Source organism: Lycorma delicatula, chromosome 4, assembly GCF_047948215.1.
Source record: "Lycorma delicatula isolate Av1 chromosome 4, ASM4794821v1, whole genome shotgun sequence".
NCBI lineage: Eukaryota > Metazoa > Arthropoda > Insecta > Hemiptera > Fulgoridae > Lycorma > Lycorma delicatula.
Genome location: NC_134458.1, coordinates 178,697,752 through 178,716,438, shown reverse-complemented (window position 1 = coordinate 178,716,438; position 18,687 = coordinate 178,697,752). Strand labels below are relative to the sequence as shown.

The following is an 18,687-nucleotide window of genomic DNA, read 5'->3' as shown; positions in this document are numbered from 1 at the left end:
CAGTAACTCTGACTGCATTTTAGACAAATTAATATCACGAAACTAAACATTAAGTTCTGTATGAGTAATTTTGTGAGGTTCAGTGCTCTCACCTTGGAAATCTGGACCCTCTTTTTCTTCGTTACTTTCTAAACCATCATAGCCTTCTTTAAAGTCAACATTTTCTTCTAAACTCCATATTTCTGGCAGAACAGGAATAGGAAATTCTATTTACTATGTGCAATAGATCTTATGACTGAAGGAAGACTAGAATATGCAACATTTTTCTTGAATTTTTTTGCGATTCCTTAGGTTTTTATGACACAAAAATAACAGTCTGTCGAGTAGTCTTTAAGCTGTCTCTATTTTATAGAAACAGCAAAAGGGCATATGTCTCGGCTTCTTTTCTTTGAGATTTAAAATTTAATTCGCCACACACATATTAAAAACTGTTAGGATGATTTAAACAGCTACGAAGCATTATTGTATAAATTACTGACAATAAACATAAAAAACCCATGTAAGAACCACAGAAAAATACACGTTTTTATCAAAGAAAGTAGGAATAAAGCAAAAACTCGCGATGGTATTCACATGAAAGCTAGAACGAATCTAATTCTCTGGTCCGGGTTATCCCAGAGTGAAAATAATAACTGAAATGACTCAATTATGATGTCATTAATAAAGGTTATTAATTAAATCATATTACTACGGTAAATTAATTTTTTCAAGAAAATATGAGTCACAGTAAAAGTTTGAAGGTCACTTCTCTAAATAATACTACCATGAGCCATTTATAAATGTGGTTCATTCAGTACCTTCCGATATTCATATTTATTAATATAAACACTTACTCTCAACATATCTTTAGATGTGATTAATCTTAATAGAGAACATACATTGTTTTAACAATTCTCAATTTTTACGAATGACCATTATAAAAAGAAAAAAGAATTTTAAGGGCAGACCTTTCGTGGGTTTAGTCAACGTAATATCACACTGTTTTATAGGCGTTTTCTTTCAATAACTTATATATTCTAATTACCGTTACCCACCGCTGAAAATTCATAACTTTACTTCTAAGTTTCAATTTAAAAAAAACTTTTCCATAGGAGAGTAACATTAAAAATCTTATAATTCAATTCTGTTAAAATCTTATAGTAGACTTAAGTAAATATAGTTTTTATTCAAATTAAACAAAAATGAAAACATTAAATTCATTCCGACTTTTCGATAATTTAATTTGGTTTAATATTTTTTTTTTAATTTGGTTCAGATACAGCAGATAAAGAAACGTCAGCGTTCCAACTTGCAGCATCATAACGAATCACGCTTCTAACTTGCCCCGCTCAAATATTTTCATCTTAAATTGAGCGTAAAAAAGAAGGACTCAACCAATTTTCCTCAAATTTTCACATGCACAACTTCATATAGACTACTGCAGCATATCTAAATTTCAAAGAAATTTATCTTGTAGTTTTGGAGATTTTCGAGCCATAAATTTTATACTTAAACCTCTCTCTCTCTCTCTCTCTCTCTATATATATATATATAAGGAAACCCCAATTTAAGAGAATGATAATTTCTACTTCTAAAAACCTCAAAATGTAAAGTTCATTTTCATCACTCATCATGCGACCTAAAGTAATACTGTACTTTTGATTTGAATAGTTGGTAAAAAACAAATTACACCCTTAGTACGAATTTTTAGATTCAATGTAGTAAAATACATAAGACTAAGCCAAAATTATCTGTGTGATAACTCTTGTAAACCTGTCTTAATATTATTACTTTTATATCTTACAGTACAAGAAAGGTCATTTTATCAAAGCTAATTCAACCTGCCAAATGACCTTGTCATACTGTTATGCGTAAGATACACACATGCATGCATACATACATACATATTTCAAAATAATACTACTGTATATATTCTATAGAACTATTTTTTTTCACACACACCATAAGAATTGTGCTCAATATTAATTTAAACTACCTTATTTAAACAGGATATATATCCCGTTTACTTGTTTACTTGACTATATATATATATATATATATATATATATACACTGTCTAAAAAATATGTAAATAAAACTCAATTTTTTTGAATTCATGTATTGATGTGTCAATCAATGTATAAAAGTTTTTTTTTAAATTATTCTGCAGATTTTTCTCACAACTTTATCACCAGTCCATTGTTCAAATATTAACCTTGTAAAATTCTAAAATCTATTTATATACAAAGATTAAATTCTAAAAAGTTTAATAAATAATAATTATGGAAAGATTTGTTTTGATTATTAAATTTTTTAAATGTAAAAAAATTTCCGTTCTTATAATAAATAATATTTCTACTTTTAGTTAAAAGATTAAAAAAATATTCATATTTCTAAAAGTCGAACAATTTCCAAGAGTTACAGATAATTTAAATCTATAGGAAAAATAATCATTAACAAAATCCATCATTCGGATAAACGAGTTAGAAATGTATAAATGTTAAAAATAACAAGAAATCACGAAATATCTGTTTATTTTTCTCAACCTCTATGTTATGCTGAATTTTTTTAAAGATTATTACAACTTTGTTCAATGCCTTTTACTTGTTTGAAAAATAAAAAAATACATACGAGTATATACAATAATCATTAGAACGATTCTATTTTAGTTCGTTCTCTCAGATATTCTAAAATTCCATTTATTCCTATTACATTTGGCTTAATAAATTAATTTATACATAACACATATGCACATTAATTTATTTTATTATTTCTATGTTATTTACTTCAAAGTTATTAGCATTTAGTTTATTTTATTTTCTGTTATCACCTCGCATTTCTTAAAAATTGTTTGTTTAGCCAATTGCGAAAATCAAGCGAATCTCTCCGTAAATACAGAATAATCTACGCTTTTTCACGAATAACGCTGTTATATTTAAACTCTCGTACCCTGGTTGGAAATAAAAAAAAATCTGATGTGGACAACACATGACTTCCTTGTACGCCTATTAAATTACATTTTCACATTTAAAAAAAAATGAAAAGTACAGAAATTTTATTTCATTAAAAACTTCTGATATTTTTCATTTTTTTTTTTTTTTTTGTTATTGAATTATTATTCATCGTAAAGATCTGTTTACAATGAGAGGTTAATAATTATTAATAAATCAATATATTTAAATTAAAAAAAAAGGAGATGAAGTCTGATTCGAACCGATGTGCCTTCCCCTAAGATCCAAATATTTCATTAATTAAACTTTTATTTGGCTGTAACTCTGGAACCAATGAAAATAAATACCACTCATGAAATATCATTCAAAGCTCTCAATGAGGGCTTATTACTGCAGTTAAGAAGAAGTCCAAAATCCAAATTTGTTTGGATTTTGGACTTCTTCTTGACTAAAAAAACCCAAAATCCAAATCTGTTTGGATTTTGGGTTTTTTGGACACTTTTGGTTCAGTCGATTGCAATTAAAAGGGGAGGTGCACAACTAGATGTTACTACAGTCCTAAATCCAAAATTTCAACAATCTACGGCTAATCGTTTTTGAGTTATGCGAGATACATCCGTACGTATGTACAGACGTCACGCCGTAACTAATCAAAATGGATTCAGTGATGGTCAAAATGGATATTTCTATTGAAATCTGAAAACTGAAATTTTTCGCGATCACAATACTTCCTTTACTTCGTACAAGGATGTAATAATTAACACTGCTTTACCTAAATTATCAGTTATTCATAATAAACTTGTTTTAATTAAACCCGTTTAATTTTTCTCCTGTTCAGTTGAAAGTGCAACACATTGTTTTTGAAAAGGAATGGGTATATTAATTTCTTATTTTACGGTATCCATTCCAGTCTTTCTTGAGGCTGCGAAGCATACAAACACATATGCGAAGCATAAAAACACGTGAGGTGCAACAGATGTTATTAAGAGTTAATACTTTTTCTGAAAGTAATGATATTCATTACATAACAAGTCTTTTACGGTGAATGGAATTGTGTAACTTGTAAATCTAAAAGCTTTCCTTTATGTAAACAACATCACAGATCGATGTTTGCCCATAAAATTATATTTTAGCGCTGATATTTCTTTATTTATCTACTTGGTACTGTTTACGTTTGAATTCTAATTAATAACGAATTCTAGCTAAGCGAATCTAAGATTAACATAGAAATATGTACGTTGTCGCTTAACGAAAAGGGACGCCGTTATCAATTGGTACCTAACGTATAAAATGCATAACGTAGCCCCAAAGATATGATGGTCAAATCTTCGGATATTTTCGGTAATAATATATACAGTTCTTTCTACTGTATTTAATTTTATTAATGTTGGACGGCTAGACAGCGCGTTTGCGATTAAAGCATTGTTCATAGATACTCCACCGGATTGGTCTAGTAGTTAAACTCGTCATCGCAAATCAGCTGATTTCGAAGTCGGCTGGTCGAGAGCAACTCGCATGCCGAGATAGAGCTCAGGGCGACACAGGCATGCAAGATTCTCAGGTTGTGGAGTCTTCAGCATAAGATAGTTTTCAGTGCGGAGAAAACCACTATGATGCTTCTTAAAGAACGTCTAGCCGTGACTCGTCACCCACGAGTCGTGATGGACGGCCTTCCGATTAGGTATGTCACCGTTCAGAAATATCTAGGTGTCATCCTTGATGAGAGGCTTTAATTCAAGGAGCACCTTCAGTTTATCGCAAGGAAGACCACTGCCGCCTTCTTTGCTGTTCCTAGAGTCATACATCTCGATTGGGGGTTGAATTATCGTACCATGCTTATTCTTTACAAAAGTGTCTGTGAGATCATAATGTTGAACGCTGAGCCCATCTGCGCTCATCGTTTACAATTCCAATGTTATAGGGATATTCTATTTCGAGCCCAACGTCTTCTATTGTTAGCTATTGTCGGTGGCTACAGAACTGTCTCGAGAGAGGCAGTATCTGTGATCATCGGCATTAAACCCAGTGATAGCTACGGAACGTAGCAAGCGGTATGTTTCTAAGAAGGGAGGCCTTCTTACTTCTGGGAGTATGCAAGAAATCGAAGACCAAGGTTTTAACTCTTGGCAAGCTCGGTGGAACGATTCTTCTACTGGTCGATACACGCATGGTATTTTTCCAAATGCTAGGGAGCTACGAGCAATTAGACTGGTCTCCCCCCAATCGGTACACAACTTAATTCCTTTCAGGAAACGGTGCTTTTAGGAATAGTTTGGCAAGGTTTGGTTTGGTTGATTTGGGCTTGTGCCAGAATTGTAAGGTCGACGACACTGTGGACCATGTCCTTTACGTTTGTCCCGGATACGATGCTGAATGTACCAGAATTGTTAGGGAGAGAGTGGATTCCTTCTTTGATCTGCGAGGCAACTGGAAGACTCGCAGAGAATGGACTATTGCGGTTGGCTTCCTCCGTTTCCTCGCTCTGAGCAGAACGGCTGAAGGGGTATAGTAGAGTAGCACCCCGGGTGACTAGGGACCGCTTGGGCAGTTAATTGGCCGGAGGTAGGCGTGTTGGCATCGAGCCATAGTTAGATAGAAATTGTGGTGATTATTATTTGAATGTGAGCTGTCGGTGGAACGGCGACTGCACTGCCGAGGATATGGGTTACCATAAAGCCGTGAGCTCACGGCTTTATGGTAACCCATAGCACAGTTTTGACGAGGGCAGTTTTTGAATGAGCAAACATCACTGTCAGCGGGATGGCGACTGTACTGCCGAGGGCATGGATTCCCATGCAGACGTGAGTTGTAGCGGCATCTCGACGATGGTAGTAAGGTGAAGTAAATGTCATGCGGGACTCTGCAATGGAGCTGAGTGGCAGTAAGAGTTCTGTCCGCCTTTCCCTTGTAGACCAGACCGGAGTCCGTAAATTAACCAAGTCAGGGGTATGAACTGAAGTTGAATTCACTAAGGAAACTAGGACTAAATTTTCGTTGTTGCGAACAACATTTTAGGTGTTATGTTGATTTTCAATTTGCCTCGAAATCTGAGATATTTACAAGTAAAATTAGAACTCAGTAAAAGTAGAACTAGGCGCGGGGTTCGTGCTTCCGCGAACTCGGTTAGCTAGTTCGCTAGCTAACCGGTTAGCTAGCGAACTAGCTAACCCCCCCTTCCTAGCCTTGCTAGGAAGGGGGGGGCGACCGGAAGCGTCACAAGGCGGGTGTCTTCCCCTACGGGATTGGGATGGTTTCGAAGTTGAGAGTTCTAAGGTTCAAATCCTAGTAAAGGCAGTTACTTTTATAAAGATTTAAATACTAGATCGTGGATACCGGTGTTCTTTGGTGGTTAGGTTTTCAATTAACCAAACATCTCAGGAATGGTCGAACTGAGACTGTACAAGACTACACTTCATTTGCACTCATACATATCATCCCCATTCATCTTCTGAAGTAACATCTTACGGCAGTTCCGGAGGCTAAACAGAAAAAGAGAGAGATTTTACATAGATAGTAAAACGTTTTATGACTGCTTAATGGTTGTTTCGACGCCAGTTTAATATCCACTGGAATGATGCGGTAGCGTCATCCCACGTCATTAAAATCTGTTTCAGGATTTGAAAAAAACCGGTTCAGCATTAAACAAAAAGTTTCTAGTAAACAAAAAATGTACGTATATTTAAAAACGTAGACGTCATAAGAGATGAAATTCTACGAAGCCAAACGGTCTGCCCGTTATGATTCAGTTTCACTCGGTTTGTTGACCATCGCGCATGGATTTTTCATAACGATTTATGTAGTATTCATATAATATTCAAAGTACAACCATAAATAACTCTGACTGTGCTAATCGTATGATTATTTATCGAAAACTTTTAAATTATATAAACTTTAACAAAATTCGCTAATCGATTTGCTATTGAGCAATGAATCACATTTCCAATTGTGAACTTTTGAATACATAAAACACCTTATATTGGACGACAAAAAATTTTAATATCAAGAATCACTGCACAGATCTAAACATCATTTTTTGAATTAAACACGGATTTGATTGCTTTGGTCGCTGTGTAGTATTAGGAAGACGCTTTGCTAATAATTTAAGTACTGAAAAGTGCCGCAGCTAGTAACAGTAAATCTTCTTGTTTGCGCGTAAATCCATTTTAACTGAACTCTTGTGTAACATAACTTTTCACTTATGTGAAAAGTTCAATCAATAAAAAACGTTTTACTTTATTTTTATTTTAATCCCACAAATAATTTACGATTAGAGGATTTTTAATGGCCAACCATTTATTTATTTTTTAAATTATTTTTCTATCTTTAATAAACTTCAAAAAAAGTTGTACAATTCCGAGTTACTTTACAAGTAACCTTTCCTATTTTAAATAAAACCATTATGTCATCACCTGGAGGTAGTTGTTATTACCTCAAATCTTCATTTTTATGTCCATCTACACAATTAATTCACGGTCTTCCTAGTTTGTTTTCTCAATGACAAACACTAATTCTTATGTGTCATGAATAAGTAGATTAATTTTCCAGTAACTACATTGTGTTTACTAGGCTACAATATTTATATTTATTTAAGACTAACAAATTTGGTATTTTTTTTTCAGGATACGCTGCCCACGTCACGTTATTAGCAAATTTTTTTTGGTTAAATGCTATGTGTTATGACATCTGGCAAGTTTTCAGGTAATAAATTAAAATATATATAGATATATATTGTAGTAATAAAAAAAAGTTAATTTATGGATACAAATGTAAAAAATATATTTTTTAGATGTGTAACTACGCCGTAAAATAATAAAAATGCTTGGCTTTATAAACAGAGTACAGATTTAATATAGATTTATAAAAAATATTGACGATTAGCTTTTTTGAAACGCTGCTGAATTTAATCATATTGAAATTATACAAATTTTAATATTGCATTATGGGTATTATTTGTGTAAGTGCAGCTCTTTTAAGCCGGATTAAATCTGTTTATAATTTTATTGCTTGCCAACATAATGTAATATATTTTTAATATATAAACTTCCAAAATTATCAACTTCAAACAAAGAATAAAGTAAATTACTAGGAAAAACATACGGTTTAACCAGACACGTTTTTAATAAGGAGTTAAGAGTAATTAGTAGCGGCTGGAGTACACAGTCAACAGTATTCCACCAAACCAAAATGATGCCATATGAGAAAAATACCTGAGCAAATGTACAATAAACCATTCTAAGCCGGGTATAAGGCAAAATATGCCAAGAATCCTAAACTTGTAAAAGAGCCACCTAACCTAATTTATCTAATAATTTTATCTGCATGTTAAAAGTTTTAGATTACGCTTAATATTTAATTTACTTTCATATAATTTTTTTTTGTCTTGAATTAGGTATTATTTATTTTAAAAAATAAATAAGCAATACTAAAAAATGTATTTTTAATTATTCGCGTTTTTCAGATAATGTGTTTTTAGTCCTTTAGCGTTTTTATTGTTTCAATGATCCATCAAAATGTTTTTCTTCTTCTTTTCCCAAATAAGGTTAGGCTGTAAGGGCTGTTCCGGCATTCTGATCTCAGTCTCTCGACATCAGAGAAAAGGGAGGCTTAGGCCGCACGACTTCAAGTAACCGACTACTCTAATATAGTGTGACAGAGAAAATCAATTCTTTCAAGAGAATCGCCTCTGTACGACATAAATCTCAGCATCTATCTTGGAAATATAAAAAAAAAAAAAAAAAAAAAAAACACTACCGTTTGAGGAAAAAAACATGGGTTGTTAAACCGAACGGAAAGAGGAAACCCTTGGCAGTGACGGCTTCACCGTCGTTAAATTAAAGAAACGAAAGGCCACCTAAATCTTCTAAAGTCTTTTTGTTTGGTAAAAGCCGTCAGAGAGATTTGACCACTATTATAAAACATTTTTTTAATTAGATTATCGAATAATTTTGATGGCAAGGTCGGATTTTATATTTCATGAGGACGGGCTGTATCTAAAGATTTCTATCCTAAAGACATTATTATCATCGGTTTTATTATCACTTTCCGGAAGGAAAGTGAATAGTGGTGTAAGGAGACCATCGGTACAATACGGCATTGTTCCTTTACGGATGCAAGTGCTGTATGTCCCCGCGTCACCGGTTGCATTTAAATTCAGGTGCCAATTTAGTTTTGGGTGAAGCTCTGTCGTTGGAAATTCTGAGGAATGATTTTTTATAAATGACAGAGAGAATACTTTCTCTGTCCTTAAAACTGCTCCCGTCTTAAATTCTATAGATATTTCTGATAAAAATTTTCTAATTACTTCTACTCTTTTGACAGATTTATTACCAAAAATAAAATAAAGGCTAATAATACAATCAAAATTACCTTAATATCCTTATAATATTACCGTCTGATTCCTTCTAAACGAAAAACAAAAATTACGCAAATATTCAGACTTGAATATTCAACGCTTAAGAAATAATAACGAAGTCAAACATTTTTTTCTCATTGTGTTTAAAAATTTCGCATGATTTTCAGAATATTAAAGAGGAATAATAACTCCCTATTTATGACTAACAACAAAGAAAACAAAAAATAGACTTAGCTTTCGCCTAAAATCTTATGCACTTTCAAGCATGAAACACCCACACATACACAAACTCTTTGACGATGTAATTTCATATTTGAAATATCTTTTATTTATAGCGGACGTTCTTTACGAGCTCGTAGCATGACAAAATATCAGGAATGGCGAAAATTCATGAAATATTGCTTGTACGCATGGGGATGTCCAGTGATTATTTGTACAGCAACCTTTATCGCCGATTTAGTACTTCCAGATGGCAATAGATATAAGCCGATGGTTGGAGTTAAATATTGCATCATAAATGGTAACTTAATGTGTATTACACTAATTAATAATTTTTTAAATAAATTATAACAATTTTATCCACTGGTAAAGAACATCTTTCTTCCACATATATACTGATTAATTAAAAACTACACAGCTAAATTATAATCAACTGACAGCTGCCAGTTCTATGGTTAATGATTTGCATGTTATTAGTTAATAGTGTGAACTATATATTTTTTTTTACCGTACTATATTCTGCTATTTGGACAGGTGACATAGTTAACCTGATGAAAGTTAGCTTGATTATTAAAAAAATAAGTAATTTAGCATCTCAATCCTACTCTCAGCAACAAAAGTTGGAAACTAATCAGAAATGTTTTACCTGGTTATTTCAGTTCTTGAACATCATCGCAGTAAGTGTGTAATTTTAATAGTTGTGAGTTCCAGAAAACAGTACTGTTGACTACTGATGTGTCAGAAAATATTAAACAATTTGGCTAAACTGTTGTTGCTCATAAAAAACAAACTGTTGTTTCACTTCAGTACAAACTATTTTTTCTGCCCAATAGTTAACTGCTTACCAAACACATTGAACCACCAAACATGGCTGTCAGCTCATTCTAATGAACGTTAAGTTAATGAAAACAGATAAACTGAATAAACTATTTGCCATTTGCTGAGAACAGGTCATTTGCCTAACAAACTGTTAGGCAAACAAAATTAAATATGCTGTAACCTAACTTGTAAGATCTAATTTCAAAAGCCAAATAAATCTTATTCGTGAAAATACTGTAACATAAAGTTCAGAATAAAAGCATAAAATTGCCAAATCTTGTATTAAAATTACATAAAGTATTTTCTGGCATCAACCAACTATCAAGCAACCTGCAACTGGTGCGTTGAGAAAAATATTTTAATGAAATGGGTTTTTTGTGGTGAATAAAAAATGACGTGTCTGACCAGGATTCAAATCCAGAACCACCGAATGAATGACAGAGATGCTGCTGTTTCACCACGGAAGACAAAAAATTAAATTGTTAAATTTAAGTAATATTTCCTTGTAAACACACAAGATTTTATCAGGGAACCTGATTATAGAATAAATTTTGGGAAATTCAATACTTAAAAAAAATTAACAATAAATAAAATTACATGATGAACATTTAATCAGCCCCCAAAAAACTAATAATGGCATATGGGAAAATTAATAAAACCAGGTACCTAGGGGAGATAATTGAAGCCAATGTCTCTGAAAAGTAGCTAGCAGGTCAAGAATCAATAGAATGGAACAACATTATCAATTAACTAAGAACACCTACAGTAAGGAATCAATATCAACAAACACTAAACTAGACACTATGTTACAGTCATTTGTTAGGAACCTATAAATGCAACTGAATGACTGACATTTAACAAGAAACTTCTAATCAATAAACTATAAATAAAAGAACAAAGAATACTCAGAAAAGTCCCAGAGTCCATCAAGGACAGAGAAGAATACAGAAGAAGAAGACACAGTAACAAACTGTACATGAACGTAGAGAAAATTTTGGATGTAATCAGAAAAAGAAGAATCACCTTCTACAGTACCTACAAAAAATGAACCCAAACAGGCTGGTAAAATGGATATTTACAAACTTCAAAAATCTAAAAACCAATAACAACTGGATCAGAAAAACTGAAAGAGATGAAAAATCTGAAAATAACACAAGAAGACATTACAAAACATTCACCAATGAGAAAGGATTTACAAAACATCTCAGGTTTCAGGGAAAACAAAAACAACAGAATAATTATATCTGGACAGAAGAAAGAAATGAAAATCACTGTGAAATGATAGAAGGAGATGTGGAAGAAAAAGAAACTGAAAAAGTGAATTAGTTGAAATTCAGTAGTTGATAGTGGCTAAAAGTTACAATAAAATATTTTTTTTTTAAATTAAAATATTTTTACTTCTGCTAAGAAAATAGTATACGTAGATTTTTCTTATACTATCAGGTAAATAATTCTTTTCTCACTGAAAGATGAAAATAACCATAAAAAAATTTCTTCAGATTTCTACTTAACTTGATTAAAATAATTTTTAAACAAATTTTGGTGTCATTGTTCAAGTGTATGACACAGTAAACCTGAATATACTTGAGAACTATCTAAGAAAACCAAACTTCCTTAAAGAAAGTATTTGTTCCCAAAATTGTAACAAAGGATTCAACTGATGTATAAATAGCTCAGTCTCACTGTCTCTAGAAAGTTCCTTTTTAAATGTTTTAGATCAGTTTACTAAAAATTTACCAACAAAAAGATTTTTTTTATAACTATTTTTTTTTTTATATGTATGCTCCTTCTCTGATGGGCAGTAAGTGAAGTTAGAAAAATTAAGTATTGTGGTAATTTATTTAACAGATCATCTACTGATAAAAAATTCTCCATTTAGGCAACAGGTTTGGAATTCTAAAAATTTGCTTTATTATTTTGCCTAATGAATTTCTAGACAAAAAGTACCACCTGAATAAAAAAATTATATTTCTTTTTCTTTACTGTTTCAGATAATAAATCCAAAATGTTATTCTATTTCTTTCCATTAATATTGCTGCTTTTATTAAATGTAATCATGTTTTCATCTACAGCTTTAAAACTATTCAAACATAAAAAGCAAACAAACGTCTTACGAACTGGTGAAAATCAGATAAATAATTCAGCAGAAAAAGAAAGGTGAGTTTTTCATCTACATCCATTTTGTTAACTCATGTTTTTTATATGTGGTTATAGTTTTTAGTTTTTGAGATGTTTTTGTATGTCAATTCAACCAAATATTAAAAATAAATCAGAATCATATCACCTTAGGAACTGACTTTTTAACTAAAAGATTAATCAAACAGTTAAACATTAAAGAACTTCTTGAAATTCAGAACCAATTTGATTTTAGAAAACTGATCTCTTTAATCATTCTTTGAATATACTGTTAGTTTTTCTCACAGTAACATCAGTTTAGAGTAAATATTATTCATCAAATTTTCTATCATTCTGAAGCAGCCAATTTAATTCTTTTTGAAGTCGAATAAGAATATTTTGTTTTTACTTTTATCAGTCAACCGGCTTGATGCACTTCTTCACAGGCTTATATTTCATGTTAATTTGTTTGCTGTATTCTACATTTTTATTGGATTTGCTTTATATAACATTTTTTTCCTTAATAACTTTGAACCTTTTATATAATATTTTATGCAATACTTATTTCTTGCTAATTGAACTGAAGCGCACATCAGCTAATCATATATTACCATCTGGTGGGTGCTCTTTGTAGAAACTATTTCTTAATACAGTTAAAAAACTGAAAAATACTGAAGAAAAAACTGGAATGTAATTGAAGTATCTCCTTGACAATAATCATTAATCAGGAATGTCCATTGTTGCTGGAAACATAAAATGGTGGTAATACAGAATATGATAATATTCTGTACTTAAGGTATTAGTAATACAAGAAGGTTATTATTAGCAGGGGCTAACCTTCCATTATCAATTACTATTAATAATTCATTACACTCTGTACTTTATTTTACTTTCACTATATTAATTGAACTTCATTGTAGACTACCATTTATGAAATTTGAAACTAATCAACCAATTGTTCACAAAACTACAACTAAATTAACAGAAGTAAAAGAGTAATGGATAAAACAATAAATTCCATCACTTTAATGCTTTAAAAACCATCAGTTTTAATGACATCTGAGATATCTCAAAGATAAGTACACCAAAAAGGATGTGAAGTAAGGTAAAATGTCAGTGACCAAACCTTTAAAAAACCAGTTACTGTATTACCAATGATAAACTATTTTGAGTACAGTTTTAATGAAATATGTAGGTATTCATTAATGGCCAATAAAACATAGCAGTCAATATCTCTTAAAATTTCTTCTAAAGAGTAAAGACTTTTGTTTTCATTAACATTGTATGGAGGACAAACCCCTAGTAAAATACTGTCAGTTTTCTGAATCAGTTCCTTAAAATAAGTCAGATTTCCTGAATTGTGATTTTTATACCAAATGACTCAGAAATGTTTTCTCTTTCCTAGAATAATACTATTATAAATCATTTTGAAAATAAAAATTCATTTAATCCACTATTACAGTAATGTCTGGTTGCTGCCCAATAAAAAAAAAAATTGCTAGTAACTATTATTAATTTAGTAGAAGCAGTTTAAATAACAATAAGATGCTATAATAAAAGAGTTTCAAATTATATCCAACAGTATTTTAGTAGCAGAAGCTAATAAACACACATGTATTCACAATTATAACCAGTGTTCATAATGATAAATAATTACTAATTCAGAAAGCCTGAAACTTTATTACTTGAGGAATAACCATCAGACCTCACATTAAAACTAATTATAGATTTACTGTATTTTATAAAATTAAGAGAGGCTAATTTACCCTAAGAAGTGAAGAATATTAATAAAACTTAAACAGAAATTAACAACTTCAATTTAAAAAATGAGTTATTACATTAATATATTTGATGATTCATTGATAAATAGCCATGGAACTGAAGGTGCTAGACTACACTATAAATACTTCAACCAATGCCTATCAGATAGAAGAGAAGAATGAGAGCTAAAATCAGTTTCTGTTTTTAGCATCTCTTAAACCTATTAAGCAGCTTTTCTTTCCGTTTTCTGTTTAGCCTCCGGAAACACTGTAAGGTCTTACTTCAGAGGATGAATGAGGATGATATGTATGATTGTAAATGAAGTGTAGTTTTGTACAGTCATAAGTCGATCACTTCTGAGATGCGTGGTTAATTGAAACCCAACCACCAAAGATTTTGGTGGACGGATTTGAATACTAGATCATGGATATCCATGATCTAGTATTCAAATCCATATTAAGCAGCTGGAAAGGAAGTACTAAAAATTTAAAAAAGTCATTATATTGTGTGATTCTTACAATTCCAAAGAAGTGGAATAGAGTCTTTAAAATTCTACATAGGACAGACCCATGTGATTCTTTATACAAATCAACAGCAAAAGGCATCCAACAGAATAAGAAAGATATTTTGTTTCAATGAGTTCCTTTTAAGTATGGAACTGTAGACAAAGAGTTATCCAACCTCTTGGTAAGAAAGGGAAGTAATACTTCATAGTGTTTTATTAAATTTTTTCACCACTAAGTATAAAAACTTTTTATAAAAAGTTTTGATTAAAGTATTTTGACTTTAGTTTTTGATTGAAAGACCTAGCTTATTCTGCAATTATCAGAAAGGAAACAAAATTACTGGGTAACTTCAGTATAAGCAAATAACTTCACCCAGATGTTGTTTGTCATATTGTCTTAAATAACTAAGCATTAAATAGCTTAAATTTTATTTAAAAAGTGCTGTCTTTTAAAAATATATAAGATTTACCTAAGAACAGGGTTCAAGGTACCTAATGCAAAAATTTCAGCCATCTGTGCAATTGTGTTCCATTTGATACTATCCACCAACATACTGTATAATTGGTCAACTAACCCTATTTTAGTTTCAACAGAATAAACAATAAAGTAACATGAAATTTCATATAATTACTTTCCCTAAGAGTGTAAACCGTTGACATCGATAATAAATGGTCTCAAGACTGATCACTCAAGTAAATTATTATGAAAATGCTTGTATGTAAAGAAATACTTTTAAATCTATATCATTCATTCATAGTGTTCTGCCATTAGGACAATTCCTGTCATGGTTGCTACTCTCCACTTTGTTCTATTCTTTGCTCTTTGTTTCAGCATATTTTCCCTTTTTCATTATCTCATCTTTTGAAATCTCTTCCTTCCTCTTGCCTCTTGCTTTCCTTCCATTCACCAAGCCTTCTAACACATCCACTAATTCCTATAATTTCCTATATTCAATCGCTTTTAGCATTATTTTCCTGTTCTCTCCAATTCTCCTTAATTCTTCTTCATTCGTTAAATAGTCTTTCCACCTAACATTTACCATGCTGCACTATGCCTACATCTCAAAAGTCTCAATTCATTTTCTGTCTGCTTCTCTCATCATCCAAATATTTCAGCTCCATACAGCAGCATCACACTCCAAATAAAACATGTCATTCATATCTTCCTTAACACGTAAGTTTAACTTTCCACACAGCAGTCTTCCCTTCCTATTAAATGCCTGTTTACTTCTTGATATTCTTGTTTTAATTTCTACTGTGAAAGTTATGTCATTAGTTATAAAGCTCCCTAAGAACTGAAATTCCTTCACTTGCTCTAAAATTTCATTTCCTATCTTAATCTCAATCCTCTTCTCTTTTCTATATCACTATTAATTCAAACAAGGTGTGTAAGTCTCACAATATTAAATCAAAATCACCAATATTAAATATGAACCTTAAAAAAGTGTCCAATGCACTTGGCCTTATAACCCTAACTGTTTTCATTTTTTAATAAGAAATCTATCAACTTTAAAATTCTGAGATTTGATAAAGATTTTGTTATAGCTATAACAGTAGTTAGTCTACAATTTATACATAGATGTAATCAAATTATTTAATATTTTATTAAGTGTGTTGTTTAGATATAAATTATTAAAGTACTTTTAAGTTAATTTTATTTCATTAATAAATTAAATAAAAATTGAATAATAGTATCAACAACAAACAACAATACTAATAACAAAGACAATAATAATAATATTTGTTTCAGGTTAAACCTATACTTTAAATTATTTTTAGTTATGGGTATAACTTGGGTAACAGAACCCATATCCTGGATTTTTAATGAGAAGCCTTCAATATTATGGATAATATGTGACTGCATAAATTTATTACAGGGCATACCAATTTTTATAATATTTGTTTGTAAAAAACGTTATTTAGAAGCTGTTAAAAGCAAACTATTCTCATCATACAGAAGAGAATCTACTGCAACATCACCTTATAGTACTGCAACAACAAGTACATCACAGCCCAGCACAAGAAATGATTCTAAAGCTGGATTAAATTCTACAAGAAATGCAAGTCAAGAACTAGAGATGATACCTGACGATAAATCAATTTCTAATATCAGTGAGGAAAATTAAATAATTCTGAGAATTAATTAGCATCAGGTGGATTAAAAAACTAAAAATGAACAGTTTTTAGAAAAAACTGAATGAAGATGATTAGATCCAATTGATTAATTGGTTAAAATCAGCTAAGATTAAAAGAGGAAAAATGTTAAGATCTTGTATGGTATGCTACAATCATCCAGCTAAGTAAATATAGCTTTAGTTATGGTAAAATGTATATATACACACAAATGCATGTTTATATGTGTATAAAAATTATAAATATTTAAAACTGAACTTTATTAATAATAAATGACATCCTCATAAAATGATATTTATAAGTTTTATATTTTTACTAAATATAGAAGTAAGGTTAGGTTAAGTTATGTAAAGTTAAGCAATATACATTTTAGAGACTGATTAATTAAAGATATTACAAATATAAACTATGCAATCAAGAAATATTAATATTTTAACACAGAAGATCTCTAAAATTTTGAATTATACAAATAGTAAATATAAAATAATCTGTCAGGTAATTATAAATTAATTATATATTGTACACTCACTTAAAGATTCTCTGAATATGTACATATTTAATATATTTTTACTTTTTTGTATATATTAATAGTTTTAAAATATTTATAAAAATAAATTTAGTATTATTTTATCTTTAAAAAAACTGTGTTTTTGAACAGTCTCACTATAGATTTATTGTCATTTTGATTTCATTGACTGATGAAAGACTGCAATTAACTGAATTGTGAGATTACATTAGTAGTACAAGAATCACTAGGAAACAGGTTTTAGTCTTATAAACCAAAAACTATTTATGTTGTATTCTGATAGAATAAAACTAAATTAATTGAAGAATAACTGCAACACATCTCATTATTGGAGTTAAAGAGATTTCTGCCAAGCCATTTTAATAATAACAAACAGAAAAATAGTCTCTATCCTGAATTTATATTAAAATGTAGTCATTACACTGGTTAACACTTTCAGGATCAATCCCAGTCAGTTTTGGCAAACTTTACATGCTACAGAATTGATCTCTTACCCAAAAAAAAGCTACAGTAAATGTAGTTGATTTGTAACCTGTAGTTTCTTCATGAATAAATAAATAAAACATAATACAAAATAAGTATAAATAAAATATAATAGCAATTTAAATAAAAGATATTAAAGAGCATTTGTTTGTAAGATATTTTTCAAATTGAGCACAAAAAATTGACAGATTGTAGTGGTGATGTGATTCTTTAAAAAAATCTTTCAAACATCATCTGTTTTCAGTAGTTTATGACAAATCACCCTGTAATGCTACATGCCTCAACAACATTTATAAGTCATAAAAATTTATTATCAAAATATGCAACTGGTTACAGCTACGTATCTTGTACTTTGATATTTTATGGTATGCATAACTGGCCAAACAAAAGCATAACTCATCAATTGACCAAAACATTCAAAGAGAATTCTCTCTACTTGATGTTGAAACACCAATTCACTAAAGAAATGCAAGGAGTCAAGAGAATATTGCTACTGTAAGCGCAAATGTTTATGAAAATTTAAATATATGTTTCACATCGTTCCCAAGAAATGGGCCTTTTTCCAACAACATGGTGAATTTTGTGCCAAGATCTTGGTCTACACCTATATAAGATTCAACTAACTCAAGAATTAAGATTAACTAATTAAGGATTAAATTACGGTCCTCAGGACCTTCTTTGCACAGACAGTTTGCTGACTGAACTCCAGAGCAGCTCAAAATGGATCCAGATTTTCATCAAACAAAATCATCTTTTTAGATAAGCCTCATCTTTGGCTTGATGTCTTTGTAAACAAGCAAAATTTTCATATTTGGAATGATTCCAATTCACAAATGATTCAATAG

At 30.7% G+C, this 18,687-nt stretch overlaps 1 protein-coding gene across 2 annotated transcripts in view; it reads left to right on the top strand.

The window, feature by feature from the left end:
* LOC142324114 (G-protein coupled receptor Mth2-like) overlaps positions 1-17,669 on the top strand; it is a 52,096-nt gene extending 34,427 nt beyond the window's left edge. For both annotated transcript variants that reach the window (XM_075364779.1, XM_075364780.1), the window contains exons 2-5: positions 7,549-7,627; positions 9,617-9,801; positions 12,311-12,476; positions 16,451-17,669. In XM_075364779.1, the coding sequence (XP_075220894.1) occupies positions 7,549-7,627; positions 9,617-9,801; positions 12,311-12,476; positions 16,451-16,826 (806 nt within the window). In that variant the 3' untranslated portion in view covers positions 16,827-17,669. The remainder of the gene's footprint in view (positions 1-7,548; positions 7,628-9,616; positions 9,802-12,310; positions 12,477-16,450) is intronic.
* Positions 17,670-18,687: the final 1,018 nt, after the last annotated feature.